The sequence below is a fragment of the Homalodisca vitripennis genome, chromosome 2, assembly GCF_021130785.1.
Source record: "Homalodisca vitripennis isolate AUS2020 chromosome 2, UT_GWSS_2.1, whole genome shotgun sequence".
Classification (NCBI taxonomy): Eukaryota; Metazoa; Arthropoda; class Insecta; order Hemiptera; family Cicadellidae; genus Homalodisca; species Homalodisca vitripennis.
In genome coordinates this window covers 6,509,102-6,530,745 of record NC_060208.1, presented here as the reverse complement: position 1 = coordinate 6,530,745, position 21,644 = coordinate 6,509,102, and the positions used below count along the sequence as shown (strand labels likewise).

At 30.9% G+C, this 21,644-nt stretch overlaps 1 protein-coding gene across 2 annotated transcripts in view; it reads right to left on the bottom strand.

Annotated features, from left to right (window-relative positions):
• Positions 1–2,366: 2,366 nt before the first annotated feature.
• LOC124356157 (longitudinals lacking protein, isoforms F/I/K/T-like) overlaps positions 2,367–21,644 on the bottom strand; it is a 288,925-nt gene continuing 269,647 nt past the window's right edge. The window contains exon 4 of one of the 2 annotated variants that reach the window (XM_046807313.1): positions 2,367–2,806. In XM_046807313.1, coding sequence (XP_046663269.1) covers positions 2,508–2,806 — 299 coding nt within the window. In that variant the 3' untranslated portion in view covers positions 2,367–2,507. Of the gene's footprint in view, positions 2,807–17,153; positions 17,854–21,644 lie in introns of those variants that run through there. The other variant, XM_046807315.1, reaches the window with a different exon arrangement.

Below are 21,644 nucleotides of genomic sequence, written 5' to 3'. Positions count from 1 at the left end.
CCCCTAGATTGACATTAGAGAGATTCGTCATGGCACCGTTATTAAAGCATCAATTATTTGTTTAGTATATCAAATTAAAAGAGTTTTTAGTATATATATATATTAGAAAGTATATATATATATATATATTTAAAAAAGTATATATATATATATATATAAAACAGTACATATATAAAAAAGTATATATATAAACTTTTGTCGTGTTGGCAATCCTGTAAAATCTTACGATATAAATCTGCAATCAGAAAAATCATGTATAAATAATAGTATATTATACATTTATTTTTTATTTTTAAACAGTTATCCAACTTTAATATATACTTTTGTTCAGTATTTAATTGTGCATATTTTCCATACAATAAATATTATATTCTTCTACATTAGTGTTCATGGACAGAAACGAAATAAAGTGAATAAAAACAATTCATTTTACCATCTTCAAGTTTTTCAACACTACATGTGATGGAAATTATGATAAGTGTTAATAATAATAATAACTTCATATTTCAATAAATATTCATATTTTCACAAATAAAAAAATATGCTTGCTTGGTAGTTTAAATAGAAGGATTTCAATTGGTAGCTTCTTCAAAACTTACTTGATCATTTGGCAAATCAAATGATTAAAGTACACTAGTTTTCCACCTTAAATATTATTAACAGAATGTACGAGGCCTGTTAGAAAAGTATTTAACATCCGTTTGCTAGCTGATTATTGAGCAGCAGACCGTCTGAGATCCAGGTATGGGATGGAGGAAGGATCCTCCCGATACTGTCTCTAGGTATTCACTGCAGTCCACCATTCAGTGCTCTGCTTTGCATGTTATTACATGTACTTGCATCACATTTCAGTATAACTGAATGTTATCAGCAAAAAGTGTAAATTTTTCCAGAAATTTTGCGATTGTACCTCAGAGATATCATAATCTGTATGATACACAAAGCTTTTGGTTATGGAGTTATGGGCTATGCTCTGATATAAGAGTAGTTTAAGTGATTTAAAAATGGCCGCATTTGATGTAGAGTGATCCATAACCAGCCAGGCCTTTGTAATGGCCATACATTTTGTAAAACATTGAACGTGTTTGTGCAGTAATCAACGAAAACCGTTGACTTACTGTACAGGAATTTAAAGATCTTGGAGAATGAACTATTCAGTTCAAAAACATCTGTATCTCTCGTGTTATCTTACACAGAGTTGTAACAAGTTTTTGATAACACATCTGCTTAGTTTTTATCTTTTAAAGTTTAGATGTTAACACTTTTTTTAAATTTTATTGTAACCAGTAAATGGACAGATTTCAATGAAAAACATTTATACAAATTGTTGTGATTACTTTTTATTATTTTGTTTACTTACCTCGCAAGTTGTAAAATATTGTTATACACATTTTTATTGACATGTTTGTTTCATAAACAAATAATACAATCAAAAAAGTAAAACAAGACAGTTTTTTAAGAAAGTAAGAGTGTTGTATGTACTACAAGTGTGCAGATATATTCTCGCTGTTGCCATGAATGATATAGTGGTCTCGAAGGTGATGACTGTGCTTGAACTTGCGGTTGCAGAACTTGCAGCAATATCTTGGAGTGACTCCACACTCCAACCTGAGGTGACGCTGCAAGTTGTTCTTGTATCTGTACAGTCGACCGCACTGAGGGCAGGGAAATCTCTCTGTATCTGGGACACAACATTTCCTTGAGCAAACTTTGCGGGACAAATGCCCTTTGTACATTTTAACTTAAAATTTATAACTCTAATTTTGTTCTTAAAAAAATGTGTTGTATGTAATTTGACTATTTAATTCAGACTAGCTACTTTATATTAAATGTGAACTATTTTATTTATGAAAAATATTTGTCTTCTTTTCCCAGTTATTTGAAATCTTAAAGACAATAGTTTGAACAGATGTAGCATTTTTGTAATAATTTAAAATCTTTGATTTAATGTCAGGGTTTTGATTAACTGTTTTGAATAACTTCTTCACAATGTATTGAGTATCTTAATGATGAACTTCAAAGAAAAAATTATAGTTTCAATAATAGGATTTCGGCCGTTTGCCATCGCTATATGTTACAAAAAATTATAACACTATGTTTTGAGGACTGAAATCCATCCCCTCCTTCAGCTCTACTCCTCCTGAAGAAGAGAGTAGATTTCAATCCTCGAAACTTGGTGATATACATTTTAACGATGGCAAATGTCTGAAAACCTATTATCCTTTCAAACTTTCCATCGTCAATAACAAACATTAAACAAAGGGCCCCAATATGATTTCATTTCCTATAAAATGTTTTATAAAATTTTAGTGTTTAAATTTATATTTTGCAATACTATAGACACAATTGGTGGAATGACTCACAAGTTGATTTTTGTTTAGAGTTTTAATTATTATAAAAATAAAAAATGTTACAAAGATCAGCTACATTAGATGTTAAGGAGATTTAAATCAGTGTTAATACAATACAAAAGATAATTATTTTACAAGAGTGCACATTTTGAAATCTCAGTGGGGATTGGATCTGTGGGCTAATCTTGACGGGAGGTTTCCCCTGGTAAACTTGGGCAGACCCTCGGGATTGTAGACCCGCCACTTGGGAGCCGGTGGGATCCCCATCACCTTGTGGACGTTGGACATGTGCCTGACGAGCAGGAAGTGGTGAGCGAACCGCTTGGGGCAAACGGTACATTGGTGTGAACGCTGTGTGTCACATTCGTACCGCTGGTGGCGCAGGAGTGACGGGCGCACTTGGTAGGCGCGGTGGCAACGCTCGCAGACAAACGGACCACTCTCACCTCGCATACCTGCACAAAGAGCCATCATAGAGCAACCAGTGATCACAGAGCAGTTCTGAACCTCTTAAACGTTTCCTATTTTTCTACTAGTTTCCATAAACTAAACATTTGTTTGAAAATGTTTTAAAACACATTAAGGGAAACAATCAGTGCAATACTGGATATAAATGTTTAACTGTTTTCTAATCTACTCGCACAAATACTGCAATATCATTAAACAAATTATTAGTTCTGATTAAATCAGAAATTTTGAATTGCTTAATGCAGATTGCACTAAATGTATAATATTCCTTATAGAGTTTTATGATTTTACCATTCCAATACAAAACTAAAAAGTTCTTTGTAGATATAAGTTTATTTCAATTATTTTGAAACATTATTCTCTTGTATATTCAACATCACTTTCATGATAAAAATTTAACAAAAACAAAATTTAATAGAGTTCAAATATGAAATAATACGTTCTATTTCAAGGTTTAACTGCCCACCACAAATTTGTGAGGTTATGTTGGCCAGCAATTAGATCTTCTCTGTCCAAACTACAGCGTGTTAGTGTTTGCGAGGCAGGACTGTGTTAAGTTTGTTACTATAGTAATGATTTTTAGTAGCAGACTAGTCATGCTGGACTATAATACATTGTTCATTGAGACCGTTTTAAATCGTAAACATGTAAATTATATTTGTCTAAGTATAACAAGAATTTAGGTGGCAATGGAGCTATGAATAATATACCTTATTAAATTGTTATGAAAGCGTACATAGTAGAGTAACAGATCGAAGCTGTGGGTAGACCCTGTAAATAAACACTGCAGACATTCAGTACAAATACATACTCTTCTGAAAATAATTCATGTTTTAACTACTTATCCCAAAAAAATTGTGGTTACTAATAATTCATATTTTTTGCTTATAAAAATAAGATAAATGTCAGAAAATAAGCACTTGTGAAAACTAAGAAATGTTTATCCTAAGATTTTAATTCTCTGAAGACACTAAAGAGTGAACGGGAAATTTAAAATTTCTAATTGTGAAAATTCACAGAAAGTGCAGATAGAACAACAAAAAGTAAAAGTTACTTTGTTTAAAATTTTACTATGTGACTAATGAGAAACTGCATCTCTAAAAAATTATTTCTTAAGATGCTAATTTTCAATTAACGTCCTTCCATAGGGTATCAAAACTTTCTATAACACTGGTAATGTGAAAGCACCAAAATACTATTTCTGTTATGTAAAGGGAGATGATTTAGTACCATATAGAAATTTGTATATTCTGTATTATCCCCTTAAATAAAGTACTACAAAACTCAAATTTGAGGACTAAGGAGAGAGTCTTGTTTTATTAGAAGTTTTCTTAGACCTATTACTAACTTATTATCCTACTTTAAGTTAACATCATTACTTTAGAGGTTTCATCAAGACTTGCTAGACATTAGAACGATAGAACTCGCTTTACAATGTTTTTTATCGCACACGTGAATTAAAGACCAAAAATAACATGTAACTACAATTTAATACGTCTAAATCTTAATGACATCAATTGCAAGCTTTCCTTTCACAACATGAACCATAAAAATAGAAAATGAGGTGTATTTATCTTCCCTAAAAGCATTCATACAATATTAATCATAGTATAGAGATAAGATGATATCATTGGTTGATACAATTTTATTTGAACTTCAATTTTACTTTATTATTTTATGAAGTCAAAAGGTTATAAAAGAATATTTAACTACTATTTATTTATGTATTATGAAATGATTTAAGAATTCGTTTAGTACGCATATAAGAACATTACTAAAATTTTCTTATAATAATTCATAATACATTTCTTATTTATTTAAAGAGAATGGCTATGCAGGCCTTCTAGAGATAGATATCGCAGAAGCTTCTAAAATCAAAAAGAAAAGAGATCGCCCTAAAACTTCCCTTCAAACATAATTCAAAAGAAAACGTTACCAAAAGTAAGATTGTTCAGCTATATTAATTATTAATATATATTCTAAATTTCTTTCAATTCATAAACAGTAAAGAACTTCAATAATTGGCAATGTGTCCCTAATTCAAATGAATTCTTGACCGAAAAGCAATAATATGTTTTTAATAATTATTTAAATTGTGTATCATTGTTTATGTTGTGTTGGAGATTTTTTCCGTTTCCTGTCTATATTTATATTAAATGCTTAGTGTTTAATATTTTTATGTTCCAATATTATTACTATATGTAATTTATACAAGTTATATTTTATTTATATTAATGCTTAATGTTCAATATTTTATGTTAAAATGTTATTCTATATGTATTATCTTTACAATTTATATTAATTTATTTACGTTTTAATTTAGGTTAGGTATTAAAAAAAATAGAGACATGTCATCTACCATAAGATAATTACATGGGTAATTAAGATGTTGTACATGGTGTTATTTGACAACATGAAAAACATTCTATTGTGTCAGTTTAAATTTGAGTTTAGCCCTGGAGCAGAATTCACAACCCTGGTGTAAGAAGAGAAATTTTACACAAAATAAAACTTAACTTATTATATTCCCACATAAAGAATTTTTTAAATATACACGCATGTTTAGTGTTTAAAAATTAAGATTTATTAATTTCTAAATGTATTATTAAGATTAAGTTGATAAGTGAAAGTGAATTTTAACATTAACATTGAAAATCTAGTCAAGACAGTTTGTGATGATTACATAGTATTTAAAAAATCAATTAACCACATGAATGAGTTCCTATCAATAACTGGTTAGCCCTGTGAAGTTAGAAGAATCTTATTGAAAAAACTGTTTAATATCTGTGTGAAAAAATCACAATCAATTACTGTGATGGAGGCACACTGATCACTGTACTTCTGTAAAGACAGAACTGACGAGTTTCATTTATTACTTGTGAAAACAGTGACATGTAGTAAACATGATACTCTGTGAGTGTAATGATGAAACCGGTTACTTCTATAAGGGAGACATAATAGATGATCCTGTTTCTTTTGTAGAGAATTATAGATGGACTGGTTACTTAAGAGGAGAAGTCACAATAAGGTAGATGTCAATTTACTCCTACTAAGGAGTTTTGTTATTAAAGAACTTTTTAGTTCTGTGAAAAAGAAGCAAAAGCACTTTTTGTTGTTTTTATAATAAGCCACAAAAATGGGAAATAAAAAAGATAAATGAATTAAATGCACTAAATATTTTAATTATAAAAGTATTTATTTTTATAAAAAATCTTAACCATTTACAAAACTAGACTTTAAGAATAAATATAGATGCATTGTAATATTTTACAGTTTTACAAATAAGTTTACTATAAGTAGTAGTTAAAAAAAATTTAAAAACTGAATCAACATAGTATGAAAAACTAATTCTAAAGAGTTGTTTTATGTTTTAACATTGATTTTGCTCTTTTAAGCTCACCAAGAATAAGGTTTTAAATTAAAAATAATGCACATACACTCTTGTCTTATTTTAATAATACTTGAGCAAATACTATATTAAGAGTCAAATGTTCCCAGGCAAATGGATTGATAAAGGCTTCAAGAAGAATTTCGACTCTCCTTTTCACTTCCATCAGAATGGTACCCTTTCCTGGATTCCCAAAACCTGTCTGTAGACTATATTATCTGGAGATGAGGGACATTCCACCCTCCAGAAAACTGTTCTGGTGACAGATCATGTGAGCGTGAAGGTTGAATTTGTGTGAGAATCTCCGGCGGCAGAGCGGGCACTGAAACTTGGGTTCCACACCGCACTCGTAACTCATGTGGCGGGTCAGAGTGCCTCGGGTGGAGTAGCTCTTGGAGCACCTAGGACACTGGAACCCCTGAGGAACCCCTTCTGTCGTAGGAACAGTCACTGCAACTATAAACGATCATGGTCAGAGAGCATGTAAGGATCCAGGGTCTCGGAAGGTCGGTAAGGCAAGTCCATTTCAATTTAAGCCTCACGAAGTTTGGAAAGTTTAGTCGAGCAATAGAGTTAGTAGACAGAACTAAAAGATCGTTCATTCGGGACCATGCACTTGAAAACATCTATTGCTTTTTGTTCTGTACATTTCAGAAGAAAAACTAATAGTAGATACACCATGGTAGGTGCACCTATAACTGAACCACCTGTATGCCTTTGGTAAGTCATATCTTGTCAAATGCCATTATAAAAGTATTTATAAAATCACTTTAAACTGAAAAATATCGTCATTAGATTCTTAAAACAAGCAACTTCATAGTGTGAGAATAACTGAATTTAATATTTCAATATGATCTGAATGGGTTGAAAAAGAGATGGACACTACTTTTAACCTGCATTAGTGATATAAAAATCTAAATATTTTCGTAAAATGTATGTATTCTTAAGTAATTCTATAATATTAATTTTACGTTTCAGAAGAAAACTTACCTTGTACCATATGATCCTGTTATACTTGAAATATGAAAGAAAAAAAAAATAATTAAGAATTCAACAATTATATATTTATTTAAGTTATTATCAAAACAGCAATAGAATTAACATCCATATTGTACTTAACAAAATTTACTTTCTTCGAGAAACAAAGATAGTAATTATAAGATAAAAAAACACAACAAAGATAACAATAAAGGATGACAAACACTTTGACTAGATTTTTTTATGAACTAGAAGATGGGATTTGAGGATAAAGTTGTGCCGGAATTTCCGACCACATATTTGGCAACGGAACTTCGGTTCCACACCACACTCGTACTTTTGGTGGCGTCTCAGTGAAACATTGTTCCAGTAGAGTTTTGAACACTTGGAGCACTTGAATACCCGAGACTTGGAGGTTCGCCATCGTAACCCTAGAACACATAGGATGATCAGAGCAGACTACTTATTTGTATATGAAACTTATGAATTTTAATTTTAAAACAAAAACTATAATCAGTTTTGTATGGTATTTCAGTTTATGTTTGCATTTAAAATTGAATTTAAATATTTTTTTCAAAAACGAATTTATTCAGTACTTATGAGCATTAAACAATAACATTGCCCTGCAGCTTTAACACATTCAAACTGCTGTAATTTCTTAGTCGAGCCAGAAATGGTGACAGAAATTTCCGCACATCTCTAGCAATCGGTACAAGTCATGACAGACTTACTAGTAGAGTTTGATAGAGCCTATTTTTGCTACCACTTAATTAGTTTCATTAATTTTTATACGTGCCTATAGGTATAGAATATAACCCATTCTGTTGAAGTAACTGTATGAATTTGCTTAGGAACACTATAATTACCAAAGCCAAGGGAGTTTTGCTATTCAGTTCACCCGTTCCATAAAACTTTTTCCTCCCAATTTTCCTATATTGTTGGAAATGTTCCAAATACACTGTCTCTACAAGATACTGATTCCAACTGACTCCAGCTGTAAAGATCTCCAATTTAAAAAATTGATTAGAAAAGTGACTAGAAAAATAAAGCGTCCACATAAAGACATTGACAGAAAAACATTTATTACTGATAAAAGAAATGCTAAAGTCCTCGGTTTGTTTCAACCAGCACGGTCAGTTGGCAAACCTGTAAGAAAATGGGCAGATAGTGGCATGGAAGGAGGATATTGTGATGTTTCCCTATTGAAAGTTTAAGATGTACAATATTCTTCACACTCCAAACCTCCCAGTATTCTTCTTGTCCTTGAGCCTAAGAATATCTTCCCCCACAAAATAATGACTAGGTACTTTACTTTTAGTTTCCCATTACAGGTTTCACTGAAAAAATATCTGGACAAACAGGTCCAAATTTGAAGTACTGACTGTTATTTGAGGAAATGATTGATTTGTTGAATGAACTGCGGTAACAGTAAAGCACACATATTAGGTGTATTACGGTTCTTATAGCTCTTCGGGAAATTTCAAAATTTCAAATATACTTGTAAATATTGCAAACAAGTTTACTATAGAATCGTTTTCTAAAGAAGACCATCATTACAAAGAGTTTTAGAAATAACCTCTAAATTACACTACCTGTTCCTGAATGAGAATTTAATTCAATTCTTTATTTGCAAGCTCACTCAACCAACAATAAGGTAACTTTTTACTTAAGTAAAACAGTTTATAGGTTTGATATAACTCGTATATGGCAATAATATTCTTTAATTATTAATTCTTATCCTACTGCTTACTAAACTGAGCGTGCATCTCTAACATAGTGATTGATTGATTGATTGATTAGCTTTCCGTTTTCAATAAAAATCCTGTGAAAGAAGTTTGCAAATTTGCTTCATAAATTAAATTAATGTTTCATAAATTACACTTAATTTCATCTAATGCAATATACTAGATAATTATAATAAACAGGAAAGTGAAATAAAACTAGAAAGAGTTGTATTTTTATTGTTTTTCTTCCAATATAACACCAACAACCATGTCCTATGTAACACTGGTTACAACAGTCTAGAGCTATACAACAGTGGATATGGTCGTTTTGTTCATCGTATACTATCCCAGGGCGACCCCAATAATTTGAACCTCTTCGGGGTATGATAGGGCACACGCAAGGATGAATACATGACGCTTCTGAACGTATATAAACCCTCTTGAGAGCTAATGTTGTTATTAAAAAATACTTGTTTTGTTCTCATTAAATCAAAGTGACTAATGGAAAATCGTGAATTATATCAACCTGAAATTAAATAAATGGACACCAATATTTAATTGATATGACAAAATCTGTATCAGGTCTTCTAGGCAAGTTTTGGAAATAGCTGTTTATTGTAGTACAGGAATAACAATTTTGCAATGAGAACATTCAAACATCACGCAATACAAAGGAAAAAACTAAAAAAACCTTAGTAATTTGTGATATTACGTGCACACATGCACATGTGAGTATGTGTGTGAAAGGTCACCTAGCAGCTGCCTTTGTTGCTTGGAGCACCAAGAGATGTGTAATTATGAGTGAGAGAGAAAGAAAATCCTTCCCAAACAAGTTTCCTGTATCCTTTTTAATTTAAAAAATATTTTTTTCATTCGGCAGTACAAACGCAAATGTGACTGGAGAAAATTCTTTAGTATTTTATCCATAATCATTTTCAAGTTTTGTTTACCTGTGAAATAAAGAGTTGTTAGACTTATGCCATTGTACAGGAATTATAAATTGAATTAATGGCAAATTTGATTTATTTTTGTATTTTTTGTAACCAAACCGAAGGTATTTTATGAACAGGATTTTGCATAAGATTATTAGGTTTAGTTGAAAAAAAAAAAAAAACAGTGTTTACTTAATATGTAAAAGTTCCAAAACACGTATACATTTACTCTGTAACCATGCCCTATGTTCAAATTACACTCTCGAGTCTCAAACAACATATCTTCCGTTTTCAAAAGTGTTTGTTCCATATAGAAAATTACTTTGGGGTTTGTATATCCTTTTAATTATGCAAAATAATAATTTCGCTGTGTAATGACAGCACTGTATTCATCCCATATCATACCCTGAAAGGTCTGAAGCCCTACCCATAGTGACAAGAAATTGCAACAGAACGTAAAGTACAGTATAACAGACTTGCTAATAAATTAACTTACATAAATTACAAAATGGAGGGATTAGTGTGTATTATATGGCACTAAAATTGTATTAACCAATAATCGTACTTCAGAAAATCCCTTTAACTGAACTTACTTACGATTAAATTCGTCATAAAAGAAATTAAATATAACACCAAAGACCCCTATCAAGATTTTTTGATTTTGTAAGAAATCATGTTTACGCTGACTTCCATTTGAATTGAAGAACAAGAAACTTAGTATGTTTTACATACAATATTTATAAAGCAATTACATTAATTGTTTTAACAAATCAATGTGTTGGACCTAATTTGTAATTTATTGTTTATTTTCTTCATTAAAACAATATACAAGAATAAAAGCTATATAGTTTTGAATCCTGAATGTTTATTTGAATCCTAAATAAAATAAAACATTAACAAATAAATTATGTATGGTATTTAATCATTTCAAATTTTCACTAATAGCTTGGATAAGAAAATTATAATTAACTTTTAAAATACATTAACTAGTATCGTTGGGAGTAAAATGTATTAATTCTGATTCCTGTTTCTCATAGTATTGGTATACGGTACTATTTAAAGTTTGGTATGGTTTTATTGTGGTATAACTTATTTTCATTATTACTTAACGTAAACTTTGCTAGTTTGCAGTTTTTAAAACTATATTAATTTGATTATATTTGTAAAATATTGTTTTATGAAAATATGTAATATTTTTTGTTTTAGAAGTGTATTACTGTTGCACATATGAAAATGCATTATTTTAATCAGTAATAAATGTTACTAACATTTTTATTTTATGCTTGGATAACAGCTTAAAAAATATTAAACCTTTTAATTTTTTTATTGAAATCAAATATTCTTTTATAAAATAGTACATTTTATTAATTGACATAATGTAATTGCATTACTTAAACTACAATAATTGATAAACATTTTTAACATAAACACTGCTATTATTGAGGAACTTAAAACAGCACTTTAAACTAATCCAGGGGTTGATATTGAAATCATAAAATAAAAAATTATTACAATTTTCAACATTGGTTGGTGATCTGAAATAATTGTTAGTCTAAAACTGTTTATCAGAACGTATTACACCACATACATTTTTGTACAGATACATTTTGTATTAAAGTTATATCAATAACAATAAATCTTAAAATAGTATTATTGGGCCATAAAAAAATAATTTTACAGAATTAAACTTTAAAAAATGTGATATCACAAAACTTATTAAACTCAACAAAACTGTACACAGCAATTTCATATATCAGATTTTCAGTCTACATATTGAAAAAAGATACTAGAATAAAGTGTAAATAAAACATAAAAATGAAAACAATGTTTAACAGTTAAAAAATAAATTCCTTTTAAACCAACTTACCAACTACGATAAAAATCTGAGAGCTCTGTCATATAATCATGTTATTGAAAAATACACTACATTTATTGTAACTGAAACCAGTCTATTGTAACTTGTACTCGATAAGTGAGGTAGCCTGTGACATCGGGTTGGTAACAAGTCCCTGATTGACTGATAGCTATTACACATCGCGACAAGTAGGGTAGTGTGTGAGAAAGTTGATTGCAGTGTAGCTATAAAGGTGGTATATTTCCCACCTCATGTTGTAATTTAAACAAAGTGTTATATGTAATTTCACAGACCAAATCTCATTACAGTCTAAAAATCTAGCTCAAGCAATATGCATGAACAAACATACAAATAGGCAAATTTGCTTTTGAAACCAACTGTTCATGGAACCCCAAAATATTTCCACCAAATTAATATTGAAAAACCTATGTTTGAAATTTTATAATAATCACACAATATTTAAATAATGTGTAGATAAAAAGTCTAGAATAGCTCAAAAAAGTTGAAATAATATTTTGTTATAACAAAATTTTAAAACAATTACTAGAACCTTTATTTGATTTAAATTATTGTTGTCCAGAAGAAGTAGGCTATTTAAAATGGTATAGCAGCAATATTACATTTTTGATAAAATTAGTAGTTGAAAAACATTTTATACAGTGAAACTGGCTTTAATTTAAGCAATTTTTTTTACAAATCTGCAAATAGGTACAAAATAATTTATGTTTGATAAATATCAAATTGTAAAACAATTTAAAGAGATTTATTGTGTTAACAGACACATATTCATACATGGAGAGTGATCAACAAGACAAAAATTTCTGCTAAATTTCAAAATGTAGCATGCAGAAAAATGAAATTTGGAGGTAAATAGTACCTACTTTTTCGTGTGCTCATCATTTAAAGTGGATACCAACAATCTGTCACACATAAAATGATTTGTCCTGTACTTTTATCTTAAAAATTTTTATAAAGCTGAGCATTTGCACTTATAGTTTATCTTTTTCTAAATACCTTTCCAATAAAATTTAAAAGTTTTTAAGTTGTTGAATTGAAATTTTAAACCTAGTTATCTAGAAAACAAAGAAAGATACAAACTGCCAGTTTATCATTTTTTTGTATTCCCTTTCTAATGTTATAAAGTTTCTAAAGATAGGTATCTTCCTCTCAGGGAGTTTCCCTTCAATATTCCAAACATCTAACTTCACTAAATTTCAATCTTTGTGCATCATAGACAAATTAGAGGAAAAGTAGGCTTTTTGATCATCGTATGAATATATATGACCTCTAAATTTTTATAAAGAAGTGGGAACTGTTGTAAAATAAATCAAATCCCAAAGTTTGTGAAACTAAAAAGTTTTTCTGCAAAAGAACTTTAAAATGAGACTTTAGCACTGACTGAAATTATACACTACAATCACTCAATAGTTTGAAAGAGAGATGAGTGATTGCAGCTGAGATCCACCCTAATTGTCGCGAGTTCTACTAATTGTGAAAACAAATATCTTAATGTATGATTGTAATGTGATTCTTACATCTATACTGTCAACTGAAGGAACATAACTGTGAACTGGCACAGGGCTTACTGTGATCTGTACATTACTTAATATTAAAAAGTTACACTTTAGATCCTATTATAAAATTTCTAAATATCTTAATTTTCTATCTACTTTAAAATGTCGCCCACTGGGGCGACTCGAATGAGTGTTCCCCTTGTTGAAGGGGAGGGAATATTGATTTTGTGTTATAAAACATTTAACATTACATTGGTAATGTGATTGGCAAGTTGATTTTATGATTTGGATTGTTTGGTCCTGCAAAAATGTACTCCTGCATCCTATTTGATTTATTACACAGAACAAACAATTTATATAAATTTTGTCATCTAATACAGTACAACACTATGAGTGAGTTGAGAGTATGTGCAACTAAAAAAGGCTAATGAAATGTGTCAAAGTAAATCATCTGAGTAGATTCCCATACACAGCACAAAATCACGGAAATAGTTATTTTTCCAAGAAATTTGCCCACCAATTTTACAGTTTACTCCCTGCAACAGTGTAAAAATCTACATCACACCTACGTGATATGATTCAACCAAGATTGGTTGACAAAAAGCTCATAATAATTTTCTATTAGTCCTCATATTTTGGTACATTTATAAAAACTATTTTGAAATATTTTTCATAGTAAAAATAATTGAAGAAAAGTAGAGTTTTTGTTAGTCAGCATAAATACTGAAGAACATTTTCAAAATGAATGAATCTGAATAATAACATTGTTAAGTATATTGATGCAGGATACCCCAGAAGGGTTCACTTCTGGCTGTTTATACCTTCCAGTTGGACCCACACTGGGTGCAACAACCCTACGGATGTCCAGGAGCAGCACATCCCTAACCCCAAGTGTCGCGATATTGGGTTACAAAGGTAGATTGATAGGTTTAGTCTGCTGCGGGAGATGACTGTTGCAGTTGGTGGGGCTCCCTAAGTGACAAACTGTTGCTAGCCTAGACAAAAGGGTGTGTCACCCCCTTCCTGCTTTTTCTGGAGAGGCCGGTGCACAGCTGGCTTCCCCGTTTTCCGAGGAGACTTAACTGAGATTAATGCCCAAAAATATTTGCTCATGGATCTCTATCCCCAACCTTATCCACACAATCTAGAATATCCTGCCACTCTGGGAGCAGCACAAAGGTCCTTTAAGGACTAAGTGCCTTCTTGTCCAAACAGAAACAAAAATATGGATTCAGGAATAGATCCATTTACACTACCAATATGAGTATGTTATCAGTATAAATACTATACAAGAATACAGTCTGTTAAAGCATTACTTCCTTTGATGGAACATAGATTAGTACAGTGATCACTTGTATATATTTTAATTCTGTGAAGTAATATAATAAATTCATGGTATATATTTAGACAAAATGTAATTTTTGCTTGAAGAAACTAATTCTGTTCCGTCACCGAACCCAGTCATACCAAAGTATATCCCCTCCCCCTGAGAAACCTAAAATGAACAGATCACAGTGTTTAATTAAAATAACAAAACATCTACCATTGTTCAAGTTGTCATTAAAATAACCGTATAAAACTAGACTAGCCAAAAGGCCACCTGTATATTGACATTGCTAGACTACAAGGATGGCATAGGTAAGCTCCCTACCTATCACAGCTTACACGAACAACATCCTAACCTACATCTATATACATATCATTACAGTACACACTATCTGAGTACCCTTCCCTATTACATACATGTTTGTTCAACAGAAACCAATAACTTAGTAGTTATATATTTAAATGTTTTATATTCAGTTCAGTCTGTTATTCTAGAGATACTTGTGGCTCAAAGTGTATCTTCTTTTCTTTTTGCCCTAAAAATGTTTTATTGAGTATTGAGGAGTTTTTTTGTTTATTGATTGTTAAATTCTGAAACAATCAATTTATATATATATATATATATATATATATATATATATATATATATATATATATATATATATATATATAAACTAAACTAAACTAAAAACAAGCTCAATTAATAATGCCCATTAACAATGTTGAAATAAGTTAAAATAAACTAATTAAATTTCTTAGATTAGTGCTTGACAATAATTTGACAAAGGATGAACATGTTAAATTAATACTCAATAGGATTAACTCAGGTTTATTTGCAATCAGAAGGATGAAACCACCGTGTAGTGCAGGAAGTTTTAAACAAATATATTTTTCCCATGTTCATACGGTCTCTCCATTTATGAAGCAACAACAAAAAAAGAAAGAAAACCTGAATGAAATTCTTAAAGTTCAAAAGATACTTTGGAGAGCTAACAATTTTTACTGTCTATGGCTTGCACATATATAAGGCTCTAATGTTTGTAAAAAATAATCAAGAGAACTTATTGAAAAAATCCATAATTATAATACCCGTAAGAGAAAAGAAATTGTTGTAAACCATCACAAGTTAAATTTGTATGACAAAAAAGACTATGTAAACTGGTAACATATTTTAAAATTATATTCCTGTATAAATTAAAAAATGAGAGTAACAAACTAATTTAGTGAAAGGCTTGAGCATATTTAATAAACTTATCTCTGTACTCAATTGAGGAATTTTACCAATCTCAAAACACCATTGAAATATTTTAGCTAAGGTAAGATTTTCTATAAATTAAAAATTTGATTAAAATGACATGTTAGTTTGTAGTATAGTACACACTATTTATTGTATACACATACAATTTCTGAATAAAGAGTTTTTGACATTTGCTATGTTTACTTTATAAATCAATTGTAATATTATTATGAAATGTGTTTGGGGTTTTTTTAGTACTTCTTTGTACGTTGACACTAAAAATGTCTAAACAATCTAAGTAAGATATTATTTTTGTTTTTTGTTTGGATTATATTATACATTTTTATACTTCTGCAGAAAACAAACAAATTCATTGATTTAATTTACTGATTAACAATACCCTCAGAACTTTTACCTATTATTATAAAAGTATTGCACTACAAGGGTGAAATTGTTTCAAAGGGATAGTCGATTTAAAAAAATAAAAATGTTACTGTTAAGATTTTAATTAATTATTAAAAATAAAAATTCCTTCAAAAACGTGAAGTGCCTAAATTTATGACGGAATAGTCACATTTAGTGAGATAAAGAATAATTAATAGGACATTACTAACTGCCCTCCAATCTTCAATTAATCAGAAATAAAAAAGTTGTGATTTTTAATTTTCAAGGATAGACAACAGAATCCAGCATTCATTAGTAATTTTTCCGGTTTCAGATTAAAAATCATTATAACTCAGGTTAATTCATATTAATCACCAAAATATAATGTTTATAAAAGAATGGAGCATTTAAAAAATCCTTAATGGCTATCAATAATTTATTGTTTGTATGTATTAGTTATTAAATTTGTAATACAAACACATATTTCTTTTTTGTTTTACTTAAAATATGATGAGTCAAAATGACATGCTAATAAAATCATCAAAAAAGATACATCTTGAGCCACATGAAGCTGCAGCTGGAGGGAAGTAGGAATCAATTGTACTATTTATCTCTTAAAACGTAACGATAAATATATAAGAAAAATTATCAATAACATTCCCAATCCACTACTGAAAATAATAGCCTATTGATAACTGGTGTGAGTTGAAGAGCTGGGGAACTGAAGGTACAAATTTATTACACATTGGCTTTACTAGTGGAACATTGTTGTGTTCCATAAATATGTTTGAGAACATTTTCACTATTACACGTATTAATTTCATGAAGTTACAGTTAGATACTTTTGCCATATAACTTTTGACTTATTAGATAACTGATTTAAATAGTTTTCCTTTACAAATAAAAGTAATCTGTACCCCTTGTCTTCACAGCTCTTTCATTCTGATTTGATGGTATGATCTTATATATTGCTCTTTAAAACTAAAAACTATTGCATTATTTTGTGTTAATATCACTTTTATTATGGCACAAAGATAAAATAACTCGTACATATTTCTTCTTAATCATACAAAAGTATAAAAACAGTTGTTGAAACCAAACACTCAACAATTGCTATAAGGAAAACGTTATGATCAAACTAGATTGTATTTTAACATTATAAATAAAATTACAACCCAAAAAGAAAACTTAACGATACAAAACGAATAAAATTATCAAAATCACTCTCCAACAGGATCATAATAAATTCGTTTAAATTATAGAAAACAACCTAAAGCAATGGTAACTGATAATTTACAACACTACATGATACCAAGAACTAAGTTCCTAATAAATTTCTCTAATCTAGCTTTGCTATACAACAAAATTCTAATAGTCCCTTGTATACTCGTGTATGAAAATATGTTGTCCCCTGTAAATCCTTCCTAACCCTATCGATTCTGGTGCGTGCGCATGTGCAGCATCAGGTTGTGTTTGTGCTTTGACTTCTTGTGACAGATTGGACATTCGAACTTGGGGTCGACCCCGCACTCGAACCGGATGTGTCTGCTAAGGCTGTGCGGACGGGCGTAAGTATTGCCGCACCGTGGACAATTGAAGGTCAACCCGACCGAGGTCCGTGCAGAAGCGAAAGCTGACCCCAACAGCCGAGCGTATATGTCTGGAGTGAGCAGCATGTGCGTGCTTGCCAGGCCATCTGCAACCGAGGTAAGACAGGTTACTGCGTGAACAGACACGCCACAACATGCAAGGACATGCACAGATGCAACATTGAGGTTAGCGGTAGGCCTACTGTACCTGTACGCTCGACAAGCTTATCCACAGACAACACAATATTCCCAGATGGCTCCACTATTTACAGAGGACACACTAATCACAGTTATTTCCTAGCAGTGAATCCCAAATATACATAATAACATTAACATTCCAATTAGGGGATAGGAAATAAATAGAATAAGATTTTAGTTTTAAAACTAACGTACTGTAAAATTGTGAAAATTATGTTTGGCTATTCTTAATCATCACTGAATTTGGATATATATTTACAACTATTAAAACATATAAAATGTAGATGATGAATAAATATTTTATTAAAATTAACCATAAAAAGTGTATACTGTATCAGAGATCCATGATAAGAATACTTCTGTAATGAAGGAGCGATTTTGTTAAGCTGTGTATACAAATTGTTAATCTATGTAATCAATTTTAAAATTAAAGTATATTGTTTAATTATAATGGCTTATTTTACCTTAATGTTTGTTTCAGTAGATCATTCGTGTTCTGGTTTTATATAACACTTCATGAAATATTTCTTCTTCTTGTAAACATGCAATGCTTATGTGTTACAAAATTATATTTTATGTATCTCATGACTGAAATCAGTTTTTGCCATGACAATGTATTATTATTTTATATTGAGAGTGTTTAATATAATTAAATTTAAATAATACGATTAAATGAGGTTTACATTTTAAATAATGGTAGATTGACTAGCACTAACAATAAGTGAAATTGAATAAAATGATCAATTAAAAATAATTAAATACCAATTACATTCTTGCATTCAATAAATACACTTTTTAAACATTTTTTAATACTAAAGAAACTTATGACACTATTTTACAAATATTTTTATCATAACATTTAATTTTTGTTACTTACCAGTAATATATGATCAAAGTGGTTCATAACAAGCAGAATTTAATTGTTATAGTAAATTGATGCTTCTCTTGGTTTTGTCATTTGCAAAATTTGGGCACCATTAGCATCAACAAAGATTGTTCAAGTTATACAGCAATTGCAATCAAGGAGGACTCGACTTAAAAAGCAAGCACAGTTTGAAAATATCAAATTTATTGTTTATTTGCATACTTCAGTATTACACTATGTAACAGTCATTTCTACTTGTTTGACAGCATGTCTCCGACAATGTACGACCATGTTGTACTTCTGTTTGAACTTTTGCCCACACACCGAACACTGGAACCTGGGCAGCTGGCCACACTCGTAGCGTCTGTGTCTGTTGAAGGAACAGGCGTGTTTAAAACGGCGTCCACAGTTGCATGCAAAAACTGCTCCTGCGGAAAACAAACAAAATATTTAACATAAGTTCAATAGAGTTGAGAACATCTGAACTTAAATTGAATACTGGTGGTAAATGATACTTACTATATGACATACAGCTGCAAATCAAGTTGTTGATGTCTTATTTCATAGATTTAAGGTTTTTATGACATACTAATGTTTATTCCACCCCACACTCATTACGAGCTGACATTTTTATTACCTACTAGCGGGCCCGGCGCGCTTTGCTGCGCATTTCAATAATTTTTTTGCAAAAGTTGCCCGCGGCTTCGCACGCAATTTCCCGTTGAAAACAGTACACTATATTCACTTATTCTTTTTCTATCACATTCTAAACATTGCTGAGATAATTGATAGTCGTTCCATCGTGAGCCTCTTGGGCGTATTATGAAGGTATGTACCATATTCCTGCCTCTATCTAGCTGTTACCCACGGCTTCGCACGCAAATCTTAAGAACCGAAGTCCTTATATTACTTAGTACATTTTTTTTTTACTATAATAAATTTTAGATTAAATTAGTTATATCTCCGATGCCACGATTGAGCTTGCTTTGTTGTCTCGATCGAGAGAATATGTACACACGGAGTTTTGAGAACCATACTTCTGTCAAAAAAAACAACTAAGGTTGATTTTATAACATTCTTTATATTTGTAGCCAACGTAAGATAGTAATTATGATATCTGCATTGCTCTTCTGATCAAGCATGAGCATGGTTTATATTAAATAAATATTGCAGTTAAAGGTGAATTTTTACGTCAAATTTGAATTGTATTATCTGGATAGTAAAGTCTATGTTTAACAGTGATTGCAGAAACAGTTTAAACAAAATTTGTCGTTTCTCTTAAGCTTACTCTATGCTTTAAAACTATAAGTGTAATATATGTTTACAAAGAACAGCTGATTAAAAATTTGAAAAGACGTTAACATATGTTTGCTGCAATGCATTTCTTATGGGTATTTCTGTAACCAGTGGGGCGGAATCCTGAATCGGGAAAGGGATGGGCATAGCTTATAAACCTTCTCCGTGGAAAAATACATATACGTACAAATTTTCATCATGATCGGTCCAATAGTTCACGATTCCATAAAGGACAAACATACAAACATTCATTTTTATATATATAGATTGAGCTAGCAGCATTTATGCAGAGCACATTGTACCGAATAGTAACATATAATACCAAAACAATACATAATGACCTAATGATGAATACTATAATGGAAAATTTACTATAGAGCAACTGCTTCGATTTAGACATTATTGGTCACTAGCCAAATATATTTAGATGATCCTACCTAAGCATCTCTAAAGTCAAGGACAAATAACCAAAGCAAAAAAATGGGACCTTTACAATTCTTATTTACAACAGTAATTTAAAGATCACTAGTACATTCAGTAGAAAAAGTAGTTTTCTCTCTTCAAAAAAATTTAATAATACAAGTGTAACATTTTTTGGGTTCCACTAAAATCAACAATAAAATTGAAGGATTTCCCATTTACGATCTTAAAAGTTTCTTAACAGAGAGTTTAATTAGAAAATGACTACAAGAAATATACTGAAAACCTTTCCAAACCTCTTTGAAGTTTAAACTAAAACAACAAAAGTGACAAATATTTTAGAGGCAACTATAACCTACAATTTATTTATTTAATTATTACTTTTGGTAGAGTGGTCTTCAGACTTCATATTTAGTGCACTCATAAGCAGTTTCTGTTCTTTTACGCTCATTCTTCATCTATGGGGCGGCCTACTGCCATGCACTTAAGCCTCAAGGGCCTTTTGCACACCCTGGAAGCACACCATGAGGCCGACCAGTCTACGGTTTCAGCAGTTCTACAAACTGCCAAAAACAAATGATCAGGTCCTCCTGGGGAAATTCGCCATCCTTGTCTAAACTGCCAAAGATGACGCAACGCTCCCTTGCTATTGTAGAACAATCAAAGAGCAGGTGTTCGGCAGTTTCATCCTGCTCATCACACATTATACAGAGCGGACCCTCCTGAAGGATACCGACTGTGGGAAGATGCTTTCTCAAGAGACCATGTCCTGTAATCAGACCCACAATCTGAGAAGACACTGATCTACTTAGTGAAAGAAGGTCATACGCCACCCTAGAGGAAGGTGACTGTAGAACCATTCTGCTCATTCTCAGACACGGATTCAGCCACCACCTTCTCTCATGTTCAGTGTGAACCCATTCTGAGACAGCCCCAAAGGATTAACACATAGAAATGCCACAGAACGGTTGAGGTTCCATCATACTGGACGCTGAGCCCAAAGTTAGCCAGGACATCAGCTCTTTCATTTCCAGAGATCCCCTCAGTGAATGCATCATACAAATGATCAATGATCAATAAATTGCGAGAACTGAGAGTAAACTATAGATGTACTTTATA